At 37.7% G+C, this 22,086-nt stretch overlaps 1 protein-coding gene across 7 annotated transcripts in view; it reads left to right on the plus strand.

Annotated features, from left to right (window-relative positions):
• LOC135789943 (CUGBP Elav-like family member 1) overlaps positions 1-22,086 on the plus strand; it is a 101,228-nt gene that overhangs the window by 33,899 nt on the left and 45,243 nt on the right. Inside the window, exon 1 of one of the 7 annotated variants that reach the window (XM_065300018.1) lies at positions 3,542-4,139. The exons of 5 other annotated variants lie outside the window; for them this stretch is intronic. In XM_065300018.1, coding sequence (XP_065156090.1) covers positions 4,003-4,139 — 137 coding nt within the window. In that variant the 5' untranslated portion in view covers positions 3,542-4,002. Of the gene's footprint in view, positions 1-3,541; positions 4,140-22,086 lie in introns of those variants that run through there. One more of the 7 variants, XM_065300019.1, reaches the window with a different exon arrangement.

Here is a 22,086-nt window from a genome sequence, read left to right on the forward strand (position 1 = left end):
TCGCTAAGTGCGCCCCATTCCACATTGAACACCACCAGCCTGCTATTAACACACGAGACGAACTTCTTGAGGATGCTGAACGATTTCATATGCAGGCGAACGCATATGCTTTAGAAATCCCATTAATAGCAGCGCTGCTTGTGCTCCAAGCCCTTTCCGAAACCTTCTCGCACCTGCTCGAGGGTTGTTTGTGTATAAATATGAATTGCGACTAAACGCTCCTACCAGACGCAGGCACACGTTGCAATTTTAGGTTGTGATGTGAGATGTAACTTTACAACCCTTATTCGCGTTATTCAGCCTGCCGCGGGTCGATCGAAGGAACATTAATGACATGTTCATGCATTGATGAGCTTTAACCATTGTAAACTCACCTAATATACACTCTGGAATATAAATTTTAACTTGTTGAATATAATATTTAATTTTTTCTTTTTCCACGGTTTTGAGGGTTAAAAAGTGATTAAAGTACTTTAGTCACGGGTTTTAGTCACGGGGTAGAGCTTATGCCTGCGCATTTGCCTAAACTTAAAATAAAAATTCAAATACAGAAACTCAACATGGAAATTCAATAAAAGTTAAAAAAAATAGCGTAGGCATCCCGTGGCTAAACCTTATTATACACTCTATTGATTAAACACTTCCTACACTTGCTCTTAATCAATCTTGTGACAAAAATTCTAGTTTAGTCACTTGTTACTTAATTTTCTATTATAAAACAAAAACTTTCTGATTCTAACCTAGAAATTGGAATGTTACACTTCCCTAAAAGTTTTTAGAGGGTAGTTTTGCGTGCGAACGTCTAAATCATCGAGCTAGTCAAAGTTTTAGGTTAGTTTCTGCCATGAATTTCTCTCCTTCCTTCAACGCACAACTTTTTCCTTTTTCTTTTCTTCTCCACATCCCTATCTCTACAAATGGAAAAGAAGAGAAAACTCTCCTCTAACGGGATTGATGATATATGGGTCACAATAAATTTCGCCCATTCGAGAGGGTGCACTGACACGATTCTAGATCATCCCTCGTTGCGGACATTAAAACAAAGTTCGTTTCTTATTCGTGGAGTAGAAATATGCCTGCTAAAAATAGCAATTTTTCAATTTGTGTGCGCGACTGGATTAATTTCTTGTTGTGACTTGCCGGATGCAGGAGGACAAGAAGTTATTGCGTCTTGTCCCAATTCTGTATCCACTTATCTATTGTATCGTGCGAGGATTTAAATTGGAAAAGGCCATCCCGAAGCCATTCAGATAGGTCGGCACTGATACGTAAGGTCCTTCCGTTTTCCGGTCTGTCGTTGTGCGCCGGCTGGGAGCTTAAAGTTTAGTCGGTTCTTCAACTATTCCTGTGCTTCTGATATCGGCGAAGATCTTTGGACGACCTTTTGTGTCATTCGGTTGCAATTTGTGTTCGGGGATGGATTCTTAGAGGTTCAATTACTTTTTTATCATATTTTGGAGGTTTTGTTATTAATATTGAATAAGATTTTATTTTTCTTAAAAATTTATTTTTTTGACATTTTATTTGGTTTTGGGTTGAATTGTAGAAACAAACGCATCATTTTGTGTTTTCACTGACAATTTAAAGATGACTAAAAAAAAAAATCTTTTAAGGACTTTTCCGGTTTTTCATATTTTGGAGGTTTTTTAAATATTGAATAAGATTTTAGTTTTCTTTACGACATTTTATATGATTTTGTGTTGTATTGCAGGCAACCGCATCACTTATCTCCACCTTGACTAAAACCCGTGACTAAAGTACTTTAGTCAGGCTTTGAAAAATCAAAAACACAACTTTTGTGTCTTAAAACCGTAAAAAATGACAATTTAAAGATAAAATTTTCCTTTTAAAAACTTTGGTTTTTTCAAAAATTTTGAAAAAATCTTTGAAAATATTTTTCTTTATCCATGTAATGTTTATCTACTTACAAGGACGAAAGTCATGCGGAAATCCCGCCAACATGACCTTTGTACGTGCCGGGTTGAAGGATGATGCCAGCAAAGGAGCACAACCGGCGCACGCGAATCAGTCGTGCAATCTCCACGACTCTGACCATTCTCGTCCTTTTTTCCTGTTCATTTCAAGCGCTGCACGAGCCGCACACACAAAGATGTTATCCTTCCTCTGTATTTTTTCATCTCTACAAAATGGTCAAACAAACAAATTAAAAATCAATATTACATCCTCAAAACAAAAAAAAAAAAAAAAATTTCAAAATAATTTTAAGACCAACTAAGTAGGTCAAAACTCACACCAAGACTGAGAATAAAATGCATTCAACACCTTCACTTCCAAAATTCATTAATCAACGCGTCGCCGAATAACAATCAATCTTGGCCCATCCATCGACGGGCGGATGTATTCAATGTCCTGTCCGAAAAGAAAGCAAAACTCCCGCAACGCCCGGAAATGAATGCATGAAATATCCATAGTGCGTGCGTTCGGGGGCGCACATGTGTGCTTGAAGGAATTGGGAACATCGAAGCAAATAGTTTCCCGAGTCCAATAAGGACCTCCTGCGGAGAGTACCCACTAGCAGGCTGGTACCACGCTCTGTATTGTAAGCAAAACATTTTTTTTTTCTCTCTGAAAGAAAAAAGAGAACTTTGGGAAGCGGGCATCACGCATGAATGCATGAATATATACTGCCTACTCGTTTGGGTGGATAAAGGACCCATGTCTACTTGCTTTTAAGGATAACAATGACACACAGGAAAGGATAATCATAATATTGACAATTTTAGACAAAAAAATGAAAAAAAAAATTTAATTTTTTGTTGAATTTTAATCAATTTCCGGTTTGTTTTTATTTTTTTATTTTTTTATTTAATACGAATGTAGGATGATGTCTTATGTCATTGTCCTTTGGACACAAAGCCCCGCATGCACCTTTTACCAAAAAAGCGACATCCGACTGAAAAACTGAAAACTCCTTTGTGTTCAGAGAATGCACGCGCTGAGAGTGCGCCCACCTGAACAGTAAGTGTGCCGACGCCGCCGCCGCCGCCGCCGCCGCCGCCGCCGTCTCTATTAGTATTCGTGTGCATCGCATGTCGCACGTCGTTTGGCGGGCAGGAGGACGTTTCTTCCCCGGTGATATTCAGCCGCTCTCTGTTTCTTTGCACGGAAAAGACAAGCGCGCCGGGAGGTGGTTGTGGTGGTGGTGGCAGGATCGCGCACATGCGCCACGCCGCTGTTGGCCGGTCGGCGTCGCGACGCTCTACCGGGAAGCGTTGTGTCAGTGCAACGGCAGCGGCAGCCGGCGTCGGTATGTGATCGACGAGAATCACGTTTGTCGCGTTTATCTACCAATACTATACTATTCTGTTAGTGTTCTGCTAGACTCTAGAGTGGACGAGTCAAGTGTCAGGAATTTTCAGCTAAAAACAAGAAAAAGAAAAATAAATATCTGTGATTCCGGTAGTGTGGGATTTTTTACAACATTATATTTACACACAGCGTTGGATGTGATAACAAAAATTGGTTTATTCGGTGTGTTGTGGTCCTGTCATAAGGTCTTGAAACGTTTTTATTTGTTTTTAACCTCAAAAAATCAAAAAAAATATTTTTTGAATTTTCAGGCTCAAAACACTTTACAAACAAATAAACTGCTCAATAATTAAATTTTTTTTCTTAAATAAAAAAAAAACACAAAAATTTTCGTCCTGACGAGTTTTTCAAATCGCACGTGACATCCCCAAGTCCGCTGACGACGTGCGCGTGTGTGCCTCGGACATAAACGGCGTTGTTGCCGTTTTTCACGATTTGTGAATATTCTGTGTGTACGTGTATAATATTTATCGAGATAAGATATGAGGCTCGCGATGCGCTTGCTGAGCGCATTCGACGCAGTCTCGTCGTGAGGTGCGACGGTTACGCACGCAGAGATTATCCGCAGAGAGGTGTGTGTACAGTGTGATGTGTGAGTAGTGTGTGAGCGCGATCGCAATCATTTCGGTGACGCTCAAGTTGTGCATCACGAGGACCAGCAGACGTAGCAGCATGTTGCACTCGCTGGACACGCTCGCCGGCAAGCTGTCGCCGGGCGCCACCGTGCAGGCGGTCAGCCCGACGTCCTCCGGGTTGGACAACAATGCCAATCGTGTGCATCCGTATTTGAAACAGACACAAACAGCCAAGTAAGATATTTTTATTTTAAAATTTTTATGATTTCAATTAAATTTTTATTAAAAATGAGCTGAAAAACAATCGAAATGTAATTTTAGTTATAACGTAATGTATAGAACTTGTAATACTGCGAATTTACTAAATGTGTTGACACGATAAACTAGATAACGATAAGATAACACGAGATGTGTGTTTGGGTATAAGTCGAGTTGAAACGTTACCGAATCTGGATGAAAGTTTAAAATTCCCAGGTATTACACACTTTAAACACGATGACAAGTTTTGAAATCGATGAGATTTCTCGGAATAAAAATCATGGGATTTTGTTAACCTAAAAGTGGAAACGTGCGTTTTGTTTGCGTAAGCCAACAAGTGGATGTGAGACGAAATAAACCGTTGTAGAAACTGTAACAAAACGCAAGGAGGATTTTTTTGTTTTTGGTTTAGTATTGCGTCGTCTGGAAATTGTTTGAATATGTGAATTAGTCATTACTGAGACACATGCGCACACGCCTTTATTTGCACTTTGGAGGTTATATTGCTTCATGCAGATTTTTAACTTTTTATAAATCAACTAATTTTACAACTTGTTGATTTTTCAACTGTAAGTCAAGCCGTTGATATTGTGACACAGTTTTTTAAGAGTTTTTGATTATTTTTGATGATTCTGATTATAAAAAAATCAAATTAATTAAAATCTATTTTTTTGGTCCTTAAAATGACGTCTGATAACAAAAATTCGCTAAAAAATCAATATTTACGAATGTTTTTTACTCAGCTAAACAACAGGATTGTATTTAAAACCAAAAAATTAAAAAATTTCAATTTTTATTTTTTGAATTTTTTTATTTTTTAGTTTGACTCTGTATTTTTCACATTTTTGGTACTTTAGTGCTGTGGTGTGAATTTTTTTATTATTTCCACTGGTGAGCACGCGATTATTGTCCCCGTGGGAGGTGTGCGCGTACATTTTTCGGGCTAATATTCGCTAACCGCTCGTTTTTTCCGGACGTTTTGGGGTCGTACGCACCCTGGGACATCTCACACCCTACCCACCTTAATCCAATTAGTGCCGGTGCGCTAAAACTATAGTAAATGGTTTTTTGTTGTTTTTCTTCCGCTACGTTGCCAGAATGCGCAATGATTTTTACTGATTACTACTTACACAGCTAATAAAACACAAAATATAATTAACAATAATTAAATCAACTATTAAATCATTGATATCAAAGGTCAAAATAACAAAAACTTTTTTGTTGTTTTATTGATTTTTTAATGTAATTCCTCAAAAAAGCTTCAAAATAATTTTAGTTATGTTATCAATTCATCTTTCACATCCACCCTTACATTCAAGAGCACTACAACCCTCCTGCTGCTCTTTGTACAAAACTAAAAGTATGATTATCCGCTGTCCGTTTTTGTTATCCGACTTTTTCCTCCCTGGCCTATTCTAAAACGTCCCCATTTGAGGTTAGGGTCTTTGGCGAAAAATATCATGCAATAATTTTTCGTCCATCCCGCCGGTGAATTCCGAAGACTCTCGACGGTCGAATAATGTCCACAGCCAAGACAGATAAAAGGGGATGTTGAATGGTAGTTGAAAATGGCCTGTAGAGAAAGTTTACGTATCATTACAGCTCCTCACAGATATCTCCACCAAGATAGAACCTGGAACCTCAAGACAAGAGGACATCAAGAGTAAAGAGAGGGGTTGATGTGGTCTCGGCGTGGTTAGGACCTGAAATGTATGAAAGGCACCCCAGTACCCCAAAGTCCAGGTAGAAGGCACTCTCGCATAGATTGACGTCTCAGGTCTTATACAACCACCCTTACATAGATTCCTCAAGCGTGCGTTGAACGGGAAGCAAACCGGAAACTCGACTGTTCGTGTATATAGTTTTGGTATCTAGTGCATTAACTAATAAACGCGCCACGTGCCGTGTGCCGTATAGACCCAAAACGGTCTTTGGAAACTACCCCTTAAAGGTGGTAACAGAGGCACTAGTAGAATGTTGACTTCCTTTCTTCTTTCGCTTTCACGTGCCTAGATAATTACAGTTTCACACTAGAAGACCTCACATGGAGAAAACAACCCCATGGGTTTTATTTTGTTTGATAATGGTCAAAATAAGGGTGGATACGCTTGTAGCGTGTGATGGACGGTTTTAAGGGTGCATGAATCTCCTCATTCTTTTTTTTCCTTCACTCCTGGGCTTCTTTTCAAAACCTCTAGGAGGAGAAGAAAAAAGGTGAAATCTCAGCGTGGCATGTGTATATATAGACGTGGTGGTGTTGTGTATGGTCTCTGTGGAGTTTTCATTGTTGAAAGCATCTATACAGGGTGTTTAGAAATTTTTTTCGGGAAAATTTTTTAAAAATTTGTTTTTGATTGATTTTGAGGTTGTACAACACTCTGTATAGTGTTATCCGTGTGTCGACGTTCGAGACATACTTTAAATCACTCGAAAATATGCTAAAGATGTTTTTCCTTCCACGAGCGCCAGCGTAGGGGGGTGAAAATTTTTGGAATTTATGCGCGAGCATATCGCATATTTCCTCGCCGCCGTCGGGAAATTTTACGATTTAGATAGATACATAACGCGTATATTTCACACCACAATGTGTGCCACCACAAACTTTTTCATCCCTTAAATTTTTTTTTTTGCAAAAATAGGAAAAAAATACATTCTTGTGTATTTTGTGTATTTATTCAAGTGATTGCATGCCAGGATAGTTTTTACGTGGTTTCGACTTGTCCGAAAACGAATGTTAAAATTCGGGAGCAATTTCGACGACCGCAAACCGAACGGTTTGCTCTCCCGCACGCGGGACACGTCGTCGTAACTGACGTCGCGCATTCGGACATGCGGAACGGCGATAAGAAACCCACAAGCGCAACCGCAAGGGTTGTTGGAATTGCCGCCGGCAAAAAGAGAAGATATGGGTAGATAAAGTAATTCCTGTTGTACGTGCGCGTCTTTTTTCGCCAGTGGAAAACCCACTTTTATTTCTGGGAGAGTTTTTAGTTCACAATCTTTTGCTGGGCCCTCGTAGGTTGAGAGTTTTTGCTAATTTGGATGCTGGTTGTTTTTTCCGCGCTCAGCTTTTCCGGTTTTCCGTTTTCTAATTTGCTGCGGTGAGGAGGGTCCGAGATAGTGGATGACCTGCGGAATTTTTTCCTAAGGAGGATATTTAATTGCATTACACGTGCCGGCACGTGACGGCTTTTTGAAAAATATCAGTGCAAATTTAATTAAGCGTTGATTTTTATTTTTTCTTATATTTTAGAGTATATTAAGAATCAAGTGGTTAAAAGTGAGTTTTAGTCACGAGATTGATTAAAAGTTCCACCCGTGACTAAAATCCGTGACTAAAGTACTTTAGTACTTATTAATTAAGCGTTGATTTTTATTTTTATTATATTTTATAGTATATTAAGTATCTAGTGGTTAAAAGCGAATTTTAGTCACGAGATTGATTAAAAGTTCCACCCCGTGACTAAAACCCGTGACTAAAGTACTTTAGTACTTACTAATTAAGCGGTGATTTTTATTTTTAATTTATATTTTATAGAATATTAAAAATCAGTGGTTAAAAGCGAGTTTTAGTCACGAGATTGATTGAGAGCTTCACCTCGTGACTAAAACCCGTGACTAAAGTACTTTAGTACTTACTAATTAAGCGTTGATTTTTATTTTTTATTTATATTTTATAGAATATTAAAAATCAAGTGGTTAAAAGCAAGTTTTAGTCACGAGATTGATTAAAAGCTTCACCCCGTGACTAAAACCCATGACTAAAGTATTTTTACACGTCCATGACTAAAAACACTTTTATGTCTAAAACCATAAAAAAACTAATATTTTAAAACCGGAAGTAAAAAAATACTTTTATTATTCCTGATATTGATTACAATCAATTTGTACCCGTGTATAATATTGTGTTGTACTGCTGCGGGGTGGTTTTGCGCCGGTTATTAGTTGGCGGTCTGTTCCGGACTGACCGAAGATAATGAATCATTAAACAAGTTCATTTGCCGCTCCGACCAGACGCGTTCGAGCCGGTCATCCGGTGTATTCACCGCACTCTCCCCCATTCCACCCTTATCCACTACCGCCGCACCACACCACAAGCGAATGCAGCCGCATTTTGCAGCACTTCATCCTCGAGGCATCGCGGCTTAGTTTTGCGCGTTTGTATTTTATGAATTCACGTGAAGAAAGTTGCCAGCCGCGCGCTGATTTTGAAAAGCCAGAGATGATGAGGGCTAAAGCGGCGAACCGCGGTGGTTGGAAGTTGCGGAGTTGATTCGAGTTGATTCGAGCGCGCATTGAATGAGGCTCGAATGAATCTTGTTATTCGATATGTGTTTTGGTGGCGAGGCGAGGCGAACAAGCATGAAATTATATACGCCTGCAGCGCCATCTGTGCGCACTCTCGCATCGTTTAGATATCCAACTTTGCCATCCACGAATTAAATGTCTACAAACATGATGCTATTGCTGTGGTAACTTCATAAATATATTATATCCCTACTAATATTATAAATGCGAAAGTACTGATGTTTGTTACACTTTCACGCAAAAACTACTTAACCGATCATCATGAAAATTTGTACACATCTTCTTAGTGGTCCCCGAATGGTTATAGGCTACTTTTTATTTAATAAAAATAATTATTTTTTAAATAAAATAAAGATAATGTTTAGCCAATAATACCTCTGCATCTGGCTATTTGACTACTTTAACGCCATCTAGCATTCCAGCAATGAAGCTCAAACCTAAGTACTATAGTACCATCACACTGTATTATCACACTGTATTACCGACAGCTACGTCAACATCAAATCCAATTGACTACACTATGGAGACTGTACACTATACTTCCATAGACTATACTTTCAGCCATTTTAAACTTCCCGCCATTCTACTTCATTGTTACTTCTTCTGTGACTACAGACGCGAAGCCGCGGGTTAAAGCTAATATGATATATACTAGTGCTGCCATCTATTGAGTGGTAGCTCTCTGGAATATAAAACAAATTAAGTTATAATTAGTTTTTGGTGCGTAGACGTAATGCGTTTTAATTGAGAAAGCACACGGCTTTACTTTGTCTCGGCGGGGGTGGGTGAAGGGCGCCCGGGGAAATGAACGCAGGCGGAGAGAGTAGTCAAAACCGGAAACCGGAAATGATTGCGCAAGTTGGACGCACGCCGACCAAACGAGTTGTGTTCGCTCCTTGACGAGGTAATTTGATTTTTCGCTTCCGTTTGCGCTCTGTTTCTCTCGGGCAATCTGTTTTCTTGACGTGCTTTATTTTTGCTTAAGCGACGGCCGCCATCTTTGTCTTTTCTTTTGTTTCTGCGGTTATATATCAAACTATTTCTTTTAATTTATATTAAATAAGAATATTATAGGTTTTGGTGGTTGATAGTTGTTGATAACAAGTTATTTTTGTGTGTCGCACCAATTTGGTCCATTTCCGGTTGTCCAGTTGGGGAAGGAAACACGGATAACGAAGAAAAGTGTGCGAAACGGGGTGTGGAATGTAAGTGCTGGTGTCGGGAGATTGAGTGACAACCGGAAATGTGCTGTCGTCTTGTTTCGGGTTACTTTCGGGCTTGATTTTTGGGTTTTTTGGTAGTTTTCCGGAAAGAAATAGAAAAAAAAGCTTTTTGGAATGTAGAATGTCTTAAATTATCCTTAAAATATTAGATTTCATTAAGAAAATCTTAAAAATTATAAAAACAAAGCGTAAAATTGTGTTTCTGTGCCAATTTAAGTGTATTTGTTAGTTTGTTCCTTTTTAACTCGAAAACTACTGGACCAATTTTAATAAAATTTTATAAAATTATAGCTTATTCATTAAAATAGACGATAGACTACTTTTTATCACAAAAAGAAACCTCAAAGGGTGTTAAATAATGGTTGAAAGTTTATATGGTGATTTAATCATTGTTATAGTAACATAATTCAACCCTAGATGGCGTAAAAATGCATTATTAAACTTCCTCATTTCTTTCCCATAAATTTGACAATTTTATTCACAATTTGACATTTAATACATGTTAAAACGAATGTTACATCACTTTAAACGTCGGAATTATAACGCTTTGAAAGTAGAACATTGAATCTACATTTTAACGTGGAAAAAAAACTCGAGTCATTTGCAACTGGTGTGTTGTACGCTGTGTGATGTGACTGGTGACTAAATTGCGCCGATTGCAAGATGTTCGGTTCTCCGGTGAACACGCGGCCGGCTTTCGACAAGATATTATTGTCACATCTCCCGCTCGAGAGTCGCGTGCTGCGCGCTGACGTAACCGGCGTCGCGACGCGCGTACACGGACGCGGACACGCGTTTTGTACGGCTAATTATAACCGCCCAGACGAGGAGACGACAAGTTGAGGCTGGGATTATTCCCCTTTTTGATTATACCACAATAAAACATCAATTTTAAATTTTTTTCATTTTCACTCAACTGAAACTAAAATTAAAAACAGAAATCTCTGCACTTAAACTCAACTCAATTCAACATGGAATTTACCATGTGTCAACACGTGTCTACATAGTTTAATGTATTCATTTATGTTTCATCAATTATTCCACGCGTATGGGTGGAAATTGATAAAACTAGTAGTCGAGTTGGTTAACAAGCGCTGCGAGTGAAAAATTAATGCGCCGGTGGTTGCGTGCGCCGCCGCCCCGATCGCTAATTAGTCACGAGCTAATCGCGATCCGCGCGCACCGCGTTTATCATTGCATCGTTTGTGTAAACGAGCCGTTTATTACGCGCGGTTTACAACTCGCGCGCGCGCCGCGTAAACGAATTAACGCCTGTTTACTGCCGCGCGCGAAAAACGCGCGCGAAAAACATGCGTTCGCATCGCATTTGCATTAATTCGCAGGTTGATTTCATCAGTCAAATCAATCACTGGGGCTGAAATTAAATTAACTGCATCCGGGTGTAGTTTTATGGAGTATTAATATTACAAATTTTCAATCAAAATTTGTGCGGAATAAAAATCGCTCTAGCTGATAAACTAAATGAGATAGAGAAGTAAATTTTGTTGTAATTATTACGTATTAATATTTGCCATCATATACTCTATAAGAAAATAATATAAAAACTGTAATTTAGCTATAATTTTAAGAAAAAGTGAAAAAAATGCGTAGATTTTAATAAAAATTCGTCAAATTAATTTTTTCTTTGCTTTATGGACTTATTATTTGCCAAATTTGTTAATAATATCTTCAATTTTAATTTAAAGAACTGAGAAATGCTAATAATACACTTTAGCGCCATCTATAATTCAATTATTGAGCTATAACCATGAATAAACCTCTATATTAACTTTCATCCCTTGTTTAACACCCTGTAAGTTATATTTTTGCAACAAAAAGTAGCCTATATTACTCTCCTTAATCATAACTATCTCTACACCAAAATTTATCAAAATTGCTTCAATAGATTTTGCTTGAAAGCGTAACAAACATAAAAAAATATTTTTTTCGTAAAAATTACAAAATTTTAAACAAATATCAAAGCATATTTTACTCAACTTTAAAAATCTCTTCATTTCACATGACTTTTCAACACAAAACATTTTTTTTAAATTTTTTTTTTACTTTTGTGAATGATAATTTTCACTTTTTGTTATTTTTCTCTCCTCCACTGTTGATTCGCCAACAAACGAACACACACGCTGTTTAATATTGCGTTATCGGATGCACCGTGTGTGTTATCTAGCCATTGTTGTTAGAAGCACCCACGCACGCATTTCTACGCACACAAAGCCTCTCGCACAGGGCGCGAGAATGAATAAATTCCCCGAACGCGAATGCAAATCGGATCATGTGCGACGCGCGTGCGATGCGATGCTCAATCGAGCGTTAATGACTGGCAGGCAGGTGTGTGGAGCTAATATCATCTGGGCAGGTGTGTGCACGCGCACCGCGTTTTCACGTTTTCAGGTTTCCGCCTTGTTAGACACACTTTACTAGCGCATATGAAAATATACAACCAACACATCAACACATGTGTAGGCGTAGGTGTGGGTTGTTGTTTTAATAACGTGAAGCGCGACCCTCTGTGCAAACACTGCGCTGCGAGCACACGCTTCCCATCGAAATTGTTATATTCGTTATCAGTTTATCAGCTGCGCAGTACCTCGGAGTGAGGTTAGGTTAGGTGCGTTTATTCAGCACTCATCTGGATGAAAACAATGCTGAACATAATTAAACAATATTTACCATTGGCAAACAGCGCGTCGGACAACATTATAAACATTATTTTAAATTACCGCATTTCAATTCATTGTGTATGCATGTATTATACACATATTGTGTGTTTTGTGTATGTTTGGTTGCCTATTTCACTTTCGCTACGCGTGGATTTTATTTTTCGTTTTTTTTTACTTTTTTTCTTTTTTATTTTATTCGGTGGAAAGCAATCGTCTTAACATGCGTTCGGTCGATTCGACTAATGCTCTTCCGCCTCGCCTGCGCCCTGCTCCATTTTCGTCCTGGCCATGCAAGCGCATGAATCCCTGGTAGCTGAAAGCTTAACGCACGTGAAGCGCATGCTGAGCGTCGAACACGCCGAAAAATAAAACGTCGAAGCTCGCGAAAGCACATCAAAGGCCACGGTCGTATTTTTAATAAAGTAAAGATGCGCATGCGCACTTTACAAAACCATACAAATACAAATACATATAAAATATCCAAGGACACAATCAGTAAAAATATTCTCCTGACGTGTTCACAGTTTAAGAGTCATTATCACCACAAGTTTGTTTTTAGTGTTGAAAGTTAAATTAGAGGTTAATGAGGGTCAGCACTCCGAGAAGGGTTATGTGTACCCGAAAGTTTGTATCATTTCGTAATCAGTTTGTAATAGTTTGGCAACATATTGAACTAGTGTCGCTTGTTTGCTTGTTGTTTGTTGGTCGGACGCAGGAACAAAAAGCGATTGAAAGATCGAACGCTGATAGCCTATATGTGCGCATCTCTTGCTCCTTGTGAGTGTCTCTGTGTTATTTTTGGTGCTCTTATCTTAATTGCCTCGATGGTCTACGCGGCGTTTCATCTTGCTCTGCACGAGTTCCGGTTGTGGTAAAATGGCCGCCGGTGACCATAACCTGTCTTTGTTGGACTTGCGCGTGGGTTTTCTCGGACAGTAGTTATATCACCCGCTTGGAATTAACCGGCGTGCCACGGGTTGGAAATTATTCTATTATCTCGCGTGTATCTGCCATAATTCTCTGCTGGTTTGCGTTTAGTTGAAAGTTGCTAGCTGGGTATTTTGGAATTTGGAATTTATTGGGAAATTTATGTAAAATTAGATATATTTTATGATTAAAAATGTTATTAATTTTTATTTTTTGTTTTAACACCTTGTATGTGTTGATTTTATCAAAAAAAAAATTTTAATTTTATTTTAAAGATTAGAAATGCTTATATTATACTTTAGCGCCATCTAGAATTGAATTATTTAACTATAACTACGATAAAATCTCCATATAAACTTTCATCCCTTATTTGACACCCTGTACATCACAATTTTAAATATTTTAAAACATATTCTCCTATTCAGGACCAAGACAAATCCAAAAAATCATAGATCATCAAAATCTGTCGAGCCGTTTTTGAGTTATAAGTGTTGTAACTAACTAAACATTTTTTAAGCAAAGAAAGTTTAAAATGTAATTATTTTTACTTTCTTATTTTATGTTTCCCTCTTTATACATTAAATATATTCCATTTAAATATAATATACCTACAATTTATTAATATTATCGATTTGTATTGCTATCAATTTTCCTCCGCTTGACATGCCTTGTCTGTTATTGATGTTTTAAGCAAGTGTAGGTGTCCTTATTCTCCTCGAGGGAGGTGTAACCCATTTTCCAGCATTATGTTCCGTGCGGGAATCTTCGATCGCTCACTTTGAGTTCACTATGGATAGTAAGCGACGCGGAACGCAAGGGGGGCACTTTTATTACATTCACAATCGATAATCGCCTAATTGCGTTTTACTCTTTTCATACTTTACCAAATACATACTATTTTAGGCACTACTCTTAAATTATAACTCGGTGTATACATAGGCAACCAAATATACATCAACACAATAACTTCACAAATAATTTTTATTAATTTTCTTGATGTTAAGGTGTTTTTCTCCTACTTATTCTTTATCTTTTATCACCGGATGGTAATAAATGTAATGCCACCTGATGTAAATCAAGTAATTCGCAGTGAAACTCTGAAAATATTGATTTATCGGATTTTCGGCGCGCCGAAACGCTCGTAATTCAACCTCAATGGACGCGAGGCGGTGTGTGCACCACCGCAAACCACGCCGGCGTCCGGTGGGGGAATATGCTACGCCACTGGCCAGGCCAACATCTAGCCTACTCGTACAACATCCGCCGAGTTAATTAGTCGACGTGTACCTACAAAACGCTGATAAATATACACGATATTCGATCAAATAAATCAACCCGAAGATAATGCATAAATATTTGTTACGTTCACTATATCGTACAACAAACGGGTTAAATAAAATATATTGTCAAAATATTTTATCAGACAACACGTCATACGATTTACACATTACTCAATTCATAAATATCTCGCCTTTTTAGTTCAGTTTGGGATTTTATTTTAGTGGGTATACGTTGTATTTATTTAGTCGGGCGTTGTTTGTGTTTGCTCGTAGCGATAACGATAAAATAGATAAACAATCGAGCGCGATTTGGGCTATGGGTGGTAAATATTTGAACGGGCGACTAACGATCGAAAGTTTTATTTATTGAGAAATCGATAAATATTACTATTACTATATTAATATTTGTTGAGTTGAAATTTGGCAATTTTTTTGTAAAAAAAATTTTTTTTTCGACTTTTAAGAAGTTTTGAGGCACAAAAAGTGGAATTTTATACAAGGAGGGTCAAAGTCGTGACTAAAATACTTTAGTCACGGGTTTTAGTCACGAGATGGCAAAAACACAAATTTTGCCACTAGATACTTAATATTCTATAATTTGATAGAAATCTGATGGAAATTGGCAATTATTCCGAAAAAAAAACAAAAATTTATTTTTTTACTTTTGAGATTGAGATAGGAAAAATTCAACTTTAAACACGGGCGGCCATAGTCGTGACTAAAGTACTTTAGCCACGGGCTTTAGTCACGGGATGGCAAAAACACCAATTAAGCCACTAGATACTTAATATATTACAATCAGATAGATAACGAATAGAAATTTGGCAATTTTCTAGGAAAAAAAAGTTATTTGATTACCGATTGATAAATAATGTAAACATATCGTACGTGTCAAACAAGATTCCCACCATCTTTGAATACATTTCCCTCCCATAACTGATCGGCTTTGATCCCCGCTCCAAAGTTAAACTTAAAGTTGAAAGTTGAGACGCGCGGAGTAAATTTGTAAATAAAATCGATAAAATTTCCTCGCGCGCTGCCTCGAATCGACACACACTTTGCCTCCTCACGATGAGAAAAGACGCTCCGACGGCTTTTCCACGTCCTCCTCTCTTCTTCCTCTCTTTGCGTTTTGGGCTTCGGCATCGCGAACGTAATCTGATTACATTTTCGAGTGCAGACCGACGGACCGACCGCCGAAGAAGCAGCGGAAGCAGTAAGTACATTCACAGGCCGCGGAATACAAGGCGGGTGTAAGGGGGGAAAGTGTAGTAAAGGCTCAGCTGCGAATAGAAACTTGCGACGTGATCGACCACCACCACTACACCACAACCACCCAAGAATACTTGAACGAGTTTGAAGTGTTGCAGAAGTAGCAGGCGGAATAGCCGAGGGAGTGGAAAATATTGACTGCGTATAGATTTTCGGATAACGCGGTCTGGAAACTTGTACTTACTTACTACTACCTTACCATGAGTATTGAAGGGATGAAATAACTTTTGAGCCCAGCGCGCAGCGCCAGGGATTGAAATGTATTGACTGCGTGGAGTAACGAGCATTGACAAAGTGCATCTCCACGAGATGACAAAGCCTTCAAAGAATCCACATCTGCATGAAGATGTGAAGCTGTAATGATCTCAGTAGGAAAATATCAGAAACAGTTGTTTTCGTTGAATGATAAAAGAAAACATTAAATTGATTGCCACAGAGCTGGAATAACGAGGGGTAAATGTTAGGAGTTGAAGAAAATCAAAAAAAAAAAGAGTGACACTGACTTGGCGCTCATTGTTGACCCGAGACTAAGTGTCTGGGACGCCTGAGGGTGGGGGTGGAAGCGACGAGGCGCAAAGCCGAGAACGATTTTTACACCCTCGCAAATTTCCACTGTCCTCTTCTTTACTCTACTCTACTTTTAGTTTAGTTTAGTTTAAGAAAAGTTGCAATTTTTTTAAGAAATATAAAAAAAGTTGTTTAAATGTTGAAATGTTGAAAGTAAGATAAAAAGTTTTGAAAATTTCTGGGGTTGAGAATGCGTACAGAGTAGGGAGGGCAAGCGACGAGGGCGTTAATTGATAATTTATTTAACGACCTCATTATGAAAAGCGAGCGCGGACTCGTAATTAAAAGCTATCGTCCAAAGTTCTTTCAGACAAGATTTACTCGACAGATAAAACAAAAATCATAACCTTAAAATTTTTCTAAGTATTTTCCATACAACTTTAAGGTATATAGACATAAAAAATAAATTTTTGTTAGTTACAACGCTTATAACTCGAGAACGCATGGACAGATTTTGATTATTTTTAGTTTTTTGGATTCATCTTGACCAGAAATAAGAGAATAATTATTAAAATGTTTAAAAATATTATGTACAGGGTGTTAAATAAGGGATGAAAGTTTATATGGTGATTTTATCATAGTTGTAGTTAAATAATTGACTCACAGATGGCGCTAAATTACAATATTAGTATATCTTTAATAAAATTTCAATTTTTTTTATTAAATTAACATATACAGGGTGTTAAACAAAAAATAAAAATTAATTACATTTTTTTTTACAAAATACTCGATAAATCTATATTTTCCTCTTGTATCTTGTGATATATTTATTGATTAAATATTACTAGATTGAATTGCGGTCCGTGCGTGCACACGTTTACGGATTACACTAAATAAACAAACGCCTAATTACGATTAAGTACGCATGGCACTCCGACGGGGGCGGGGGCGTAGTGGCGGTGGTTTTGGCTCGACCGGGCATATAATTTTCTCTGCGCCACGCACGGCCGCATCAAGTGCGTCACACAATCGAGGACAGCATATGTGCATTATAACGCTCGTTACGGCCCGAGTTTGGTTTATATTAATACGCGCGTATCGTTAGCAGTTACCAAATTGCAGCATACAGGCGCCGAAATTTAATCGTGGTAGTTTGCGTACGTGATTCGCGGTATTTGGGGTGGAAAATTTAGGGTTTGTGCGTGGGGTGGTGATTAGCATCAAATACTGACCAGTGACTGTATGACGTAATGGTTGTTTGTGCATGTATAGTGGGTTGCTGTGATCTTAATGACAGGGGAGGCGTGATGCTATTAATGTTTTTGGGATAAAATTAGATATTGTGATATTTTCGTGTTTTGTTTTCTTGGTTTATTCTTTGGTTACCTTTGAACGCGTTCGGTGTCCCGACCGCCTGTTGGGATATGTTTCACCGCGTTTTGTTATGCTGTCGAGAGTTTTAAATGACACCTAATAATAGCCCACGTGACAATAGTGCTAGTTAAACGGCGCGATTGCTAGCTTACCGAAACTATCAACTTGCTGCTTTTGCTGCAGACAGGCAGCAGCACAGAGAGGAGCGCACGTCGAATCGCGTATAAAAATATTTTCGAAACATTTTCGGCGTGTTTCCGTTCAAACGTGAGCTTACGACTGAAATAAAATTAAAATACAGGGGGGTATTAAATTTTTGAAAGTGGCAAATTTTGTTTATTTTTTAATTGCATTTTTTATAGTAGATTTGAATAAAAATTCGAAAAAATTTATTAGATTTTTGATTTTTTTAAATAATTATGTACAAAATACGACAATTAGATGCTTAGTTTTTATCTAGAGAGATTAAAAATACGAATTATGTTCTTTAGCGCCATCTGAAGTCAAATTAGACAACTGTAACTACGATTGAATTGCTTTATCAACTTTCATCCCTAATTTTACACCCTTCTAAATATATTTTTGAAACAAAAAGTAGCCTATATTATTTTCCTATGTCTAAACTATCTTTTCACCAAAATTCATCAAAATTCATTCAGTAGTTTTTCCTATAAAGCGACACAAACAAACAAAAACACGAAAATTTTCATTTTTCATACTTTTATGTATTTAAATAATTATTTTTATAACTTTTACTTTAAAATATAACATTTTCTTTTAACTCCGGCCCTGTCTAAATGTATTGATAAAAGAATGTGGCGCTCCGCATGGTTTGGTGGCGTTTCCTCGTTGCGATGTGCTTCGTTCTTGTCTACTCCTCACGTCTGAAGTCTTGGCAACACTACTTCTATATATCCACGAGTACAACCACAACGTTTGTAAATTGTGAGCCGCCGCGTCTCAATAGCGAATAACTTTGTACCGGGCCATAAAAATAGCCGTACGGAAATTACAACACGTTTAAAACTAAAATGAAAAAAAAATACCTCAGCCTAAATAAAACATCATAATTTATTTAAGCGCCACACAAATTTAAATTAAAACTTTTTTCTTCAAAAAGAAGTAAATTAAGAGAAATTATTATTTAGCAATAAACATGTTGCAATTAATGTCGGATTAGCACGCGTGGGTGTGGGTGTTGTGGTCGTTGTTCAGCGTGAAGTTCACGTCACTCGCACGTCGCCGTAATTAATCTGCGATGCGTGAAATGTGTAAAAACGGCGGCGGTCGCGCGCCGCTTAGATTATGCGTACGGGCGGCAATTTCACGCACGACGACAGTGCATTTATTTTGAAACAATTCAACCACGCGGACGCGCCGAAACTCACGCAGAGCACATATTTTGTCTGGGCGTGTGTCTGGTTATTTTTTGGCACACAGCGTTGATTAAATCACATTGTGAAATCTGGTTTTATTAAGAAAGAAATAAACGCGCTCTGAATTATCGACAAATAACAAGCGTTGGAGGTTAGGACAAGCAATACTATATATTATCTCACTCAACAATAGTTCTCGAAATAACCCAACTTCTACACGCGTGTTATTCTTGTTTGTAAACAATTGCAATATTTACGATGACGCTTTGAGTTTTTTTTTTTTTATTTCTGCACGACATATGACTTAATCTTAAAAGAACGAAATCCAACAAAATCTAGGACGGATGTTGGGAATGTGAATGTTGCAGAATATAACCTAAAAAAACATATAATAGAGTCGAATATTTCTTGTATCTTGTATTCTAGTAGTAGTGGAATTGGGGAAACAAGCGGAATGCATTAGTCCGCACATAATTCTCGGATTATAACGTTTCTCGTTTGTACAACTCGCGGAAACTCGACGCCAAGTGCGAATAAAGATGTCGTTGTTGCTAAGTGGTCGGAGAGAGATAGGAATTGTCGTTTAACGATGTTTCGTGCTCACATTACGTCGCATGCATGCATTCCATCATCACGGGCTTTCATCTTTCATCTGCCAACAAGTCGACACGAAAATATTACGTTTTTTAAGTGGAAATGTTAGTTCAACAACTCATAAATAGATGGCATTACTATAACTACTACTACTAAATGGGCGGAGCTCTCATCAAGAAAAATGTTTTTTTGTCATTTTAGCTTGTAAATTGATTTTTACGTCAACGAATGAATTAATAAAGGTTATTTATGCTTTACCGCACGCATCGGTGTTGATATCTCTTCGTAAACTTAATTATAGTTAAATTTCCTGTGAACGAATGATGAGCCTGTGCTCGTGGGCTCTCACCGAAATGATGATAACAATAACTGCGACATGTACACGAGCACAAATACAAAGTGTACAAACAGCTTAAATAGAGTAAATAAACGCTGGATAGTGCATGTGATGTAAATGTTTAACCACGAACAGTTACAACACACATACATAGAAAACATAACACTCGATGAATTTGTGTAGGTGAGTCAGGAGGAAATATCTAGCGAGCTTAAATATATATAATTGGATGACATTTAGTGTTGCGCTGATAATTTACTGCCGCGAGCGCGATTAAAAGTCTTGGCAACCTCTACGCGACGACTCACGAACAGGGCAGCACTTGAAATCTTCTATTTTTTATTAAAACAAGTAAAAAGTATAGGCAATATATCATACAGATAATTTTATAGTGCATGTGATGTTTAGTATGCACAATTGGTTGCCTATAGTTATGGAATCTGTGGAGATTAAGTGGTTATTAAATAGTGTCATGGTTTAGGTTTAGGCGTGTGGTGGTTTTGTTTGCGATTGTCGGCGAGTTGGCAAGATGTCCGCACTAATTATACAATAGAAATTCCGCGAATAATTAGAGCGGCGACAATCGAGGACAAGGAAAAACAATTGAGAACAACGCCACCAAGTATTAATTCTTATAGTTACATGTAAAATAGTTTATAATATTTAATCATAGATGGCGTTAGTTTAATTTTACAGATTTCTGTAAATAAAAACATTGGTTAAATGTCAAAATTTAACATTTAATCGTTTAAATGTACGTAAATATTCTTAAATAAATGAAGAAAATTAATTTTCCGTTTGTCTTTTGTTTCAGGTAAGTTCTCGTCTCCGCTGTGCTACTGAAAGGCAAAAAATCCACCCGGCGCAATAAAATAAACGAGATAAAGTGGAATAAACTCTCTGCGTGAGTTCATACGGTTTGTGCGTTGCATTGGAATTGTCGTCATTTTTCTTTCTCTTGTTTCGTACAAAAGAAAACCGATAATCTACAAGTCCTAATGAAAAACTGTACAATTTACAATTTTAATTATGTTTCCCTCTTTACCAAAAAAAATTTACTAGCATGGTTGGCGTGTTTGTGTGTGTGTGGTGGAGGGTGGTGAGATAAAATACACCCTATGCTGTTGTTTTATATTAAATGGGACTAATTCGTGACCCTGTTTAAATAGTCCTGCAGGCGGGTTGTTGGCGGCCGCGCTGGGAAATTTAATTACATCTAACAAAGTGCGTACCTACACCACCCCGCTTACCCCCACCTACTTAGTTCTATTCACCCCTGGTGCACGAAAAGCAAAGGCGAATGCAAAATGTCACGTGTTGCGAAACAATGCCATAAATATTATTTCTACCCCAAAGTAAATGCGCCTAAAGTTATACTCATTATATTAAATAGCTTGTACACACTGTATGTATACACAGGAATATTTCCACCTTGGATGAAGAATCTTGGGGGTTTAGACTTTGTGGTTGCGTGGTTTTAGTGCAAAAAGTGCCACGCGAGGATAAACAAGATAAGCTCAAGTTCAAGGGGTCGTTGTTGTTGTTGTAGCTCATAATATCCAAGGGGATGAAAACTACAGGGGTTAAAATTATGTTTTTGATATATAATAAGCATAAATGTTGTTTAGGGGAGCGTAACAAGTTTATTTGAAAGTTTGTGAGCAAAAATTGAAGGTTATGAAACGATATGTTTTGTATTTTGAGGTTAATGCTTTCTATAGATATAGTTATAAAGGGTTCTATTAGTGTCGATTTAAATGAAAGGACAATGAGAATGCGAACAAGACAAAACGAGGCAGACGTAGACGTTGGCGAAAGGTTGAAGTGGTTGGAATAGTGTTGAAATAGTGCTAGACGATGTCTACATTGTGGTTTAGGGGTTCATTTGGTTTATTCGCTTTATTTGCTTTGCTTGCTTTACTTGCTTGACCCTCGGCGTTTTGTTTTACCTTGGGGGTGGTTTTACTAGACTAGACTAAACTATAATGAAGGTATTATGGTTTTTTATGTTGGAAGTTATAAAAAATTGGAAAAAAACATTATCAAA

Source organism: Atheta coriaria, unplaced genomic scaffold (genome assembly GCF_025399875.1).
Source record: "Atheta coriaria isolate IRGN ID8LTWV9N9 unplaced genomic scaffold, Caltech_Dcor_3.1 hic_scaffold_3_pilon, whole genome shotgun sequence".
NCBI lineage: Eukaryota > Metazoa > Arthropoda > Insecta > Coleoptera > Staphylinidae > Dalotia > Dalotia coriaria.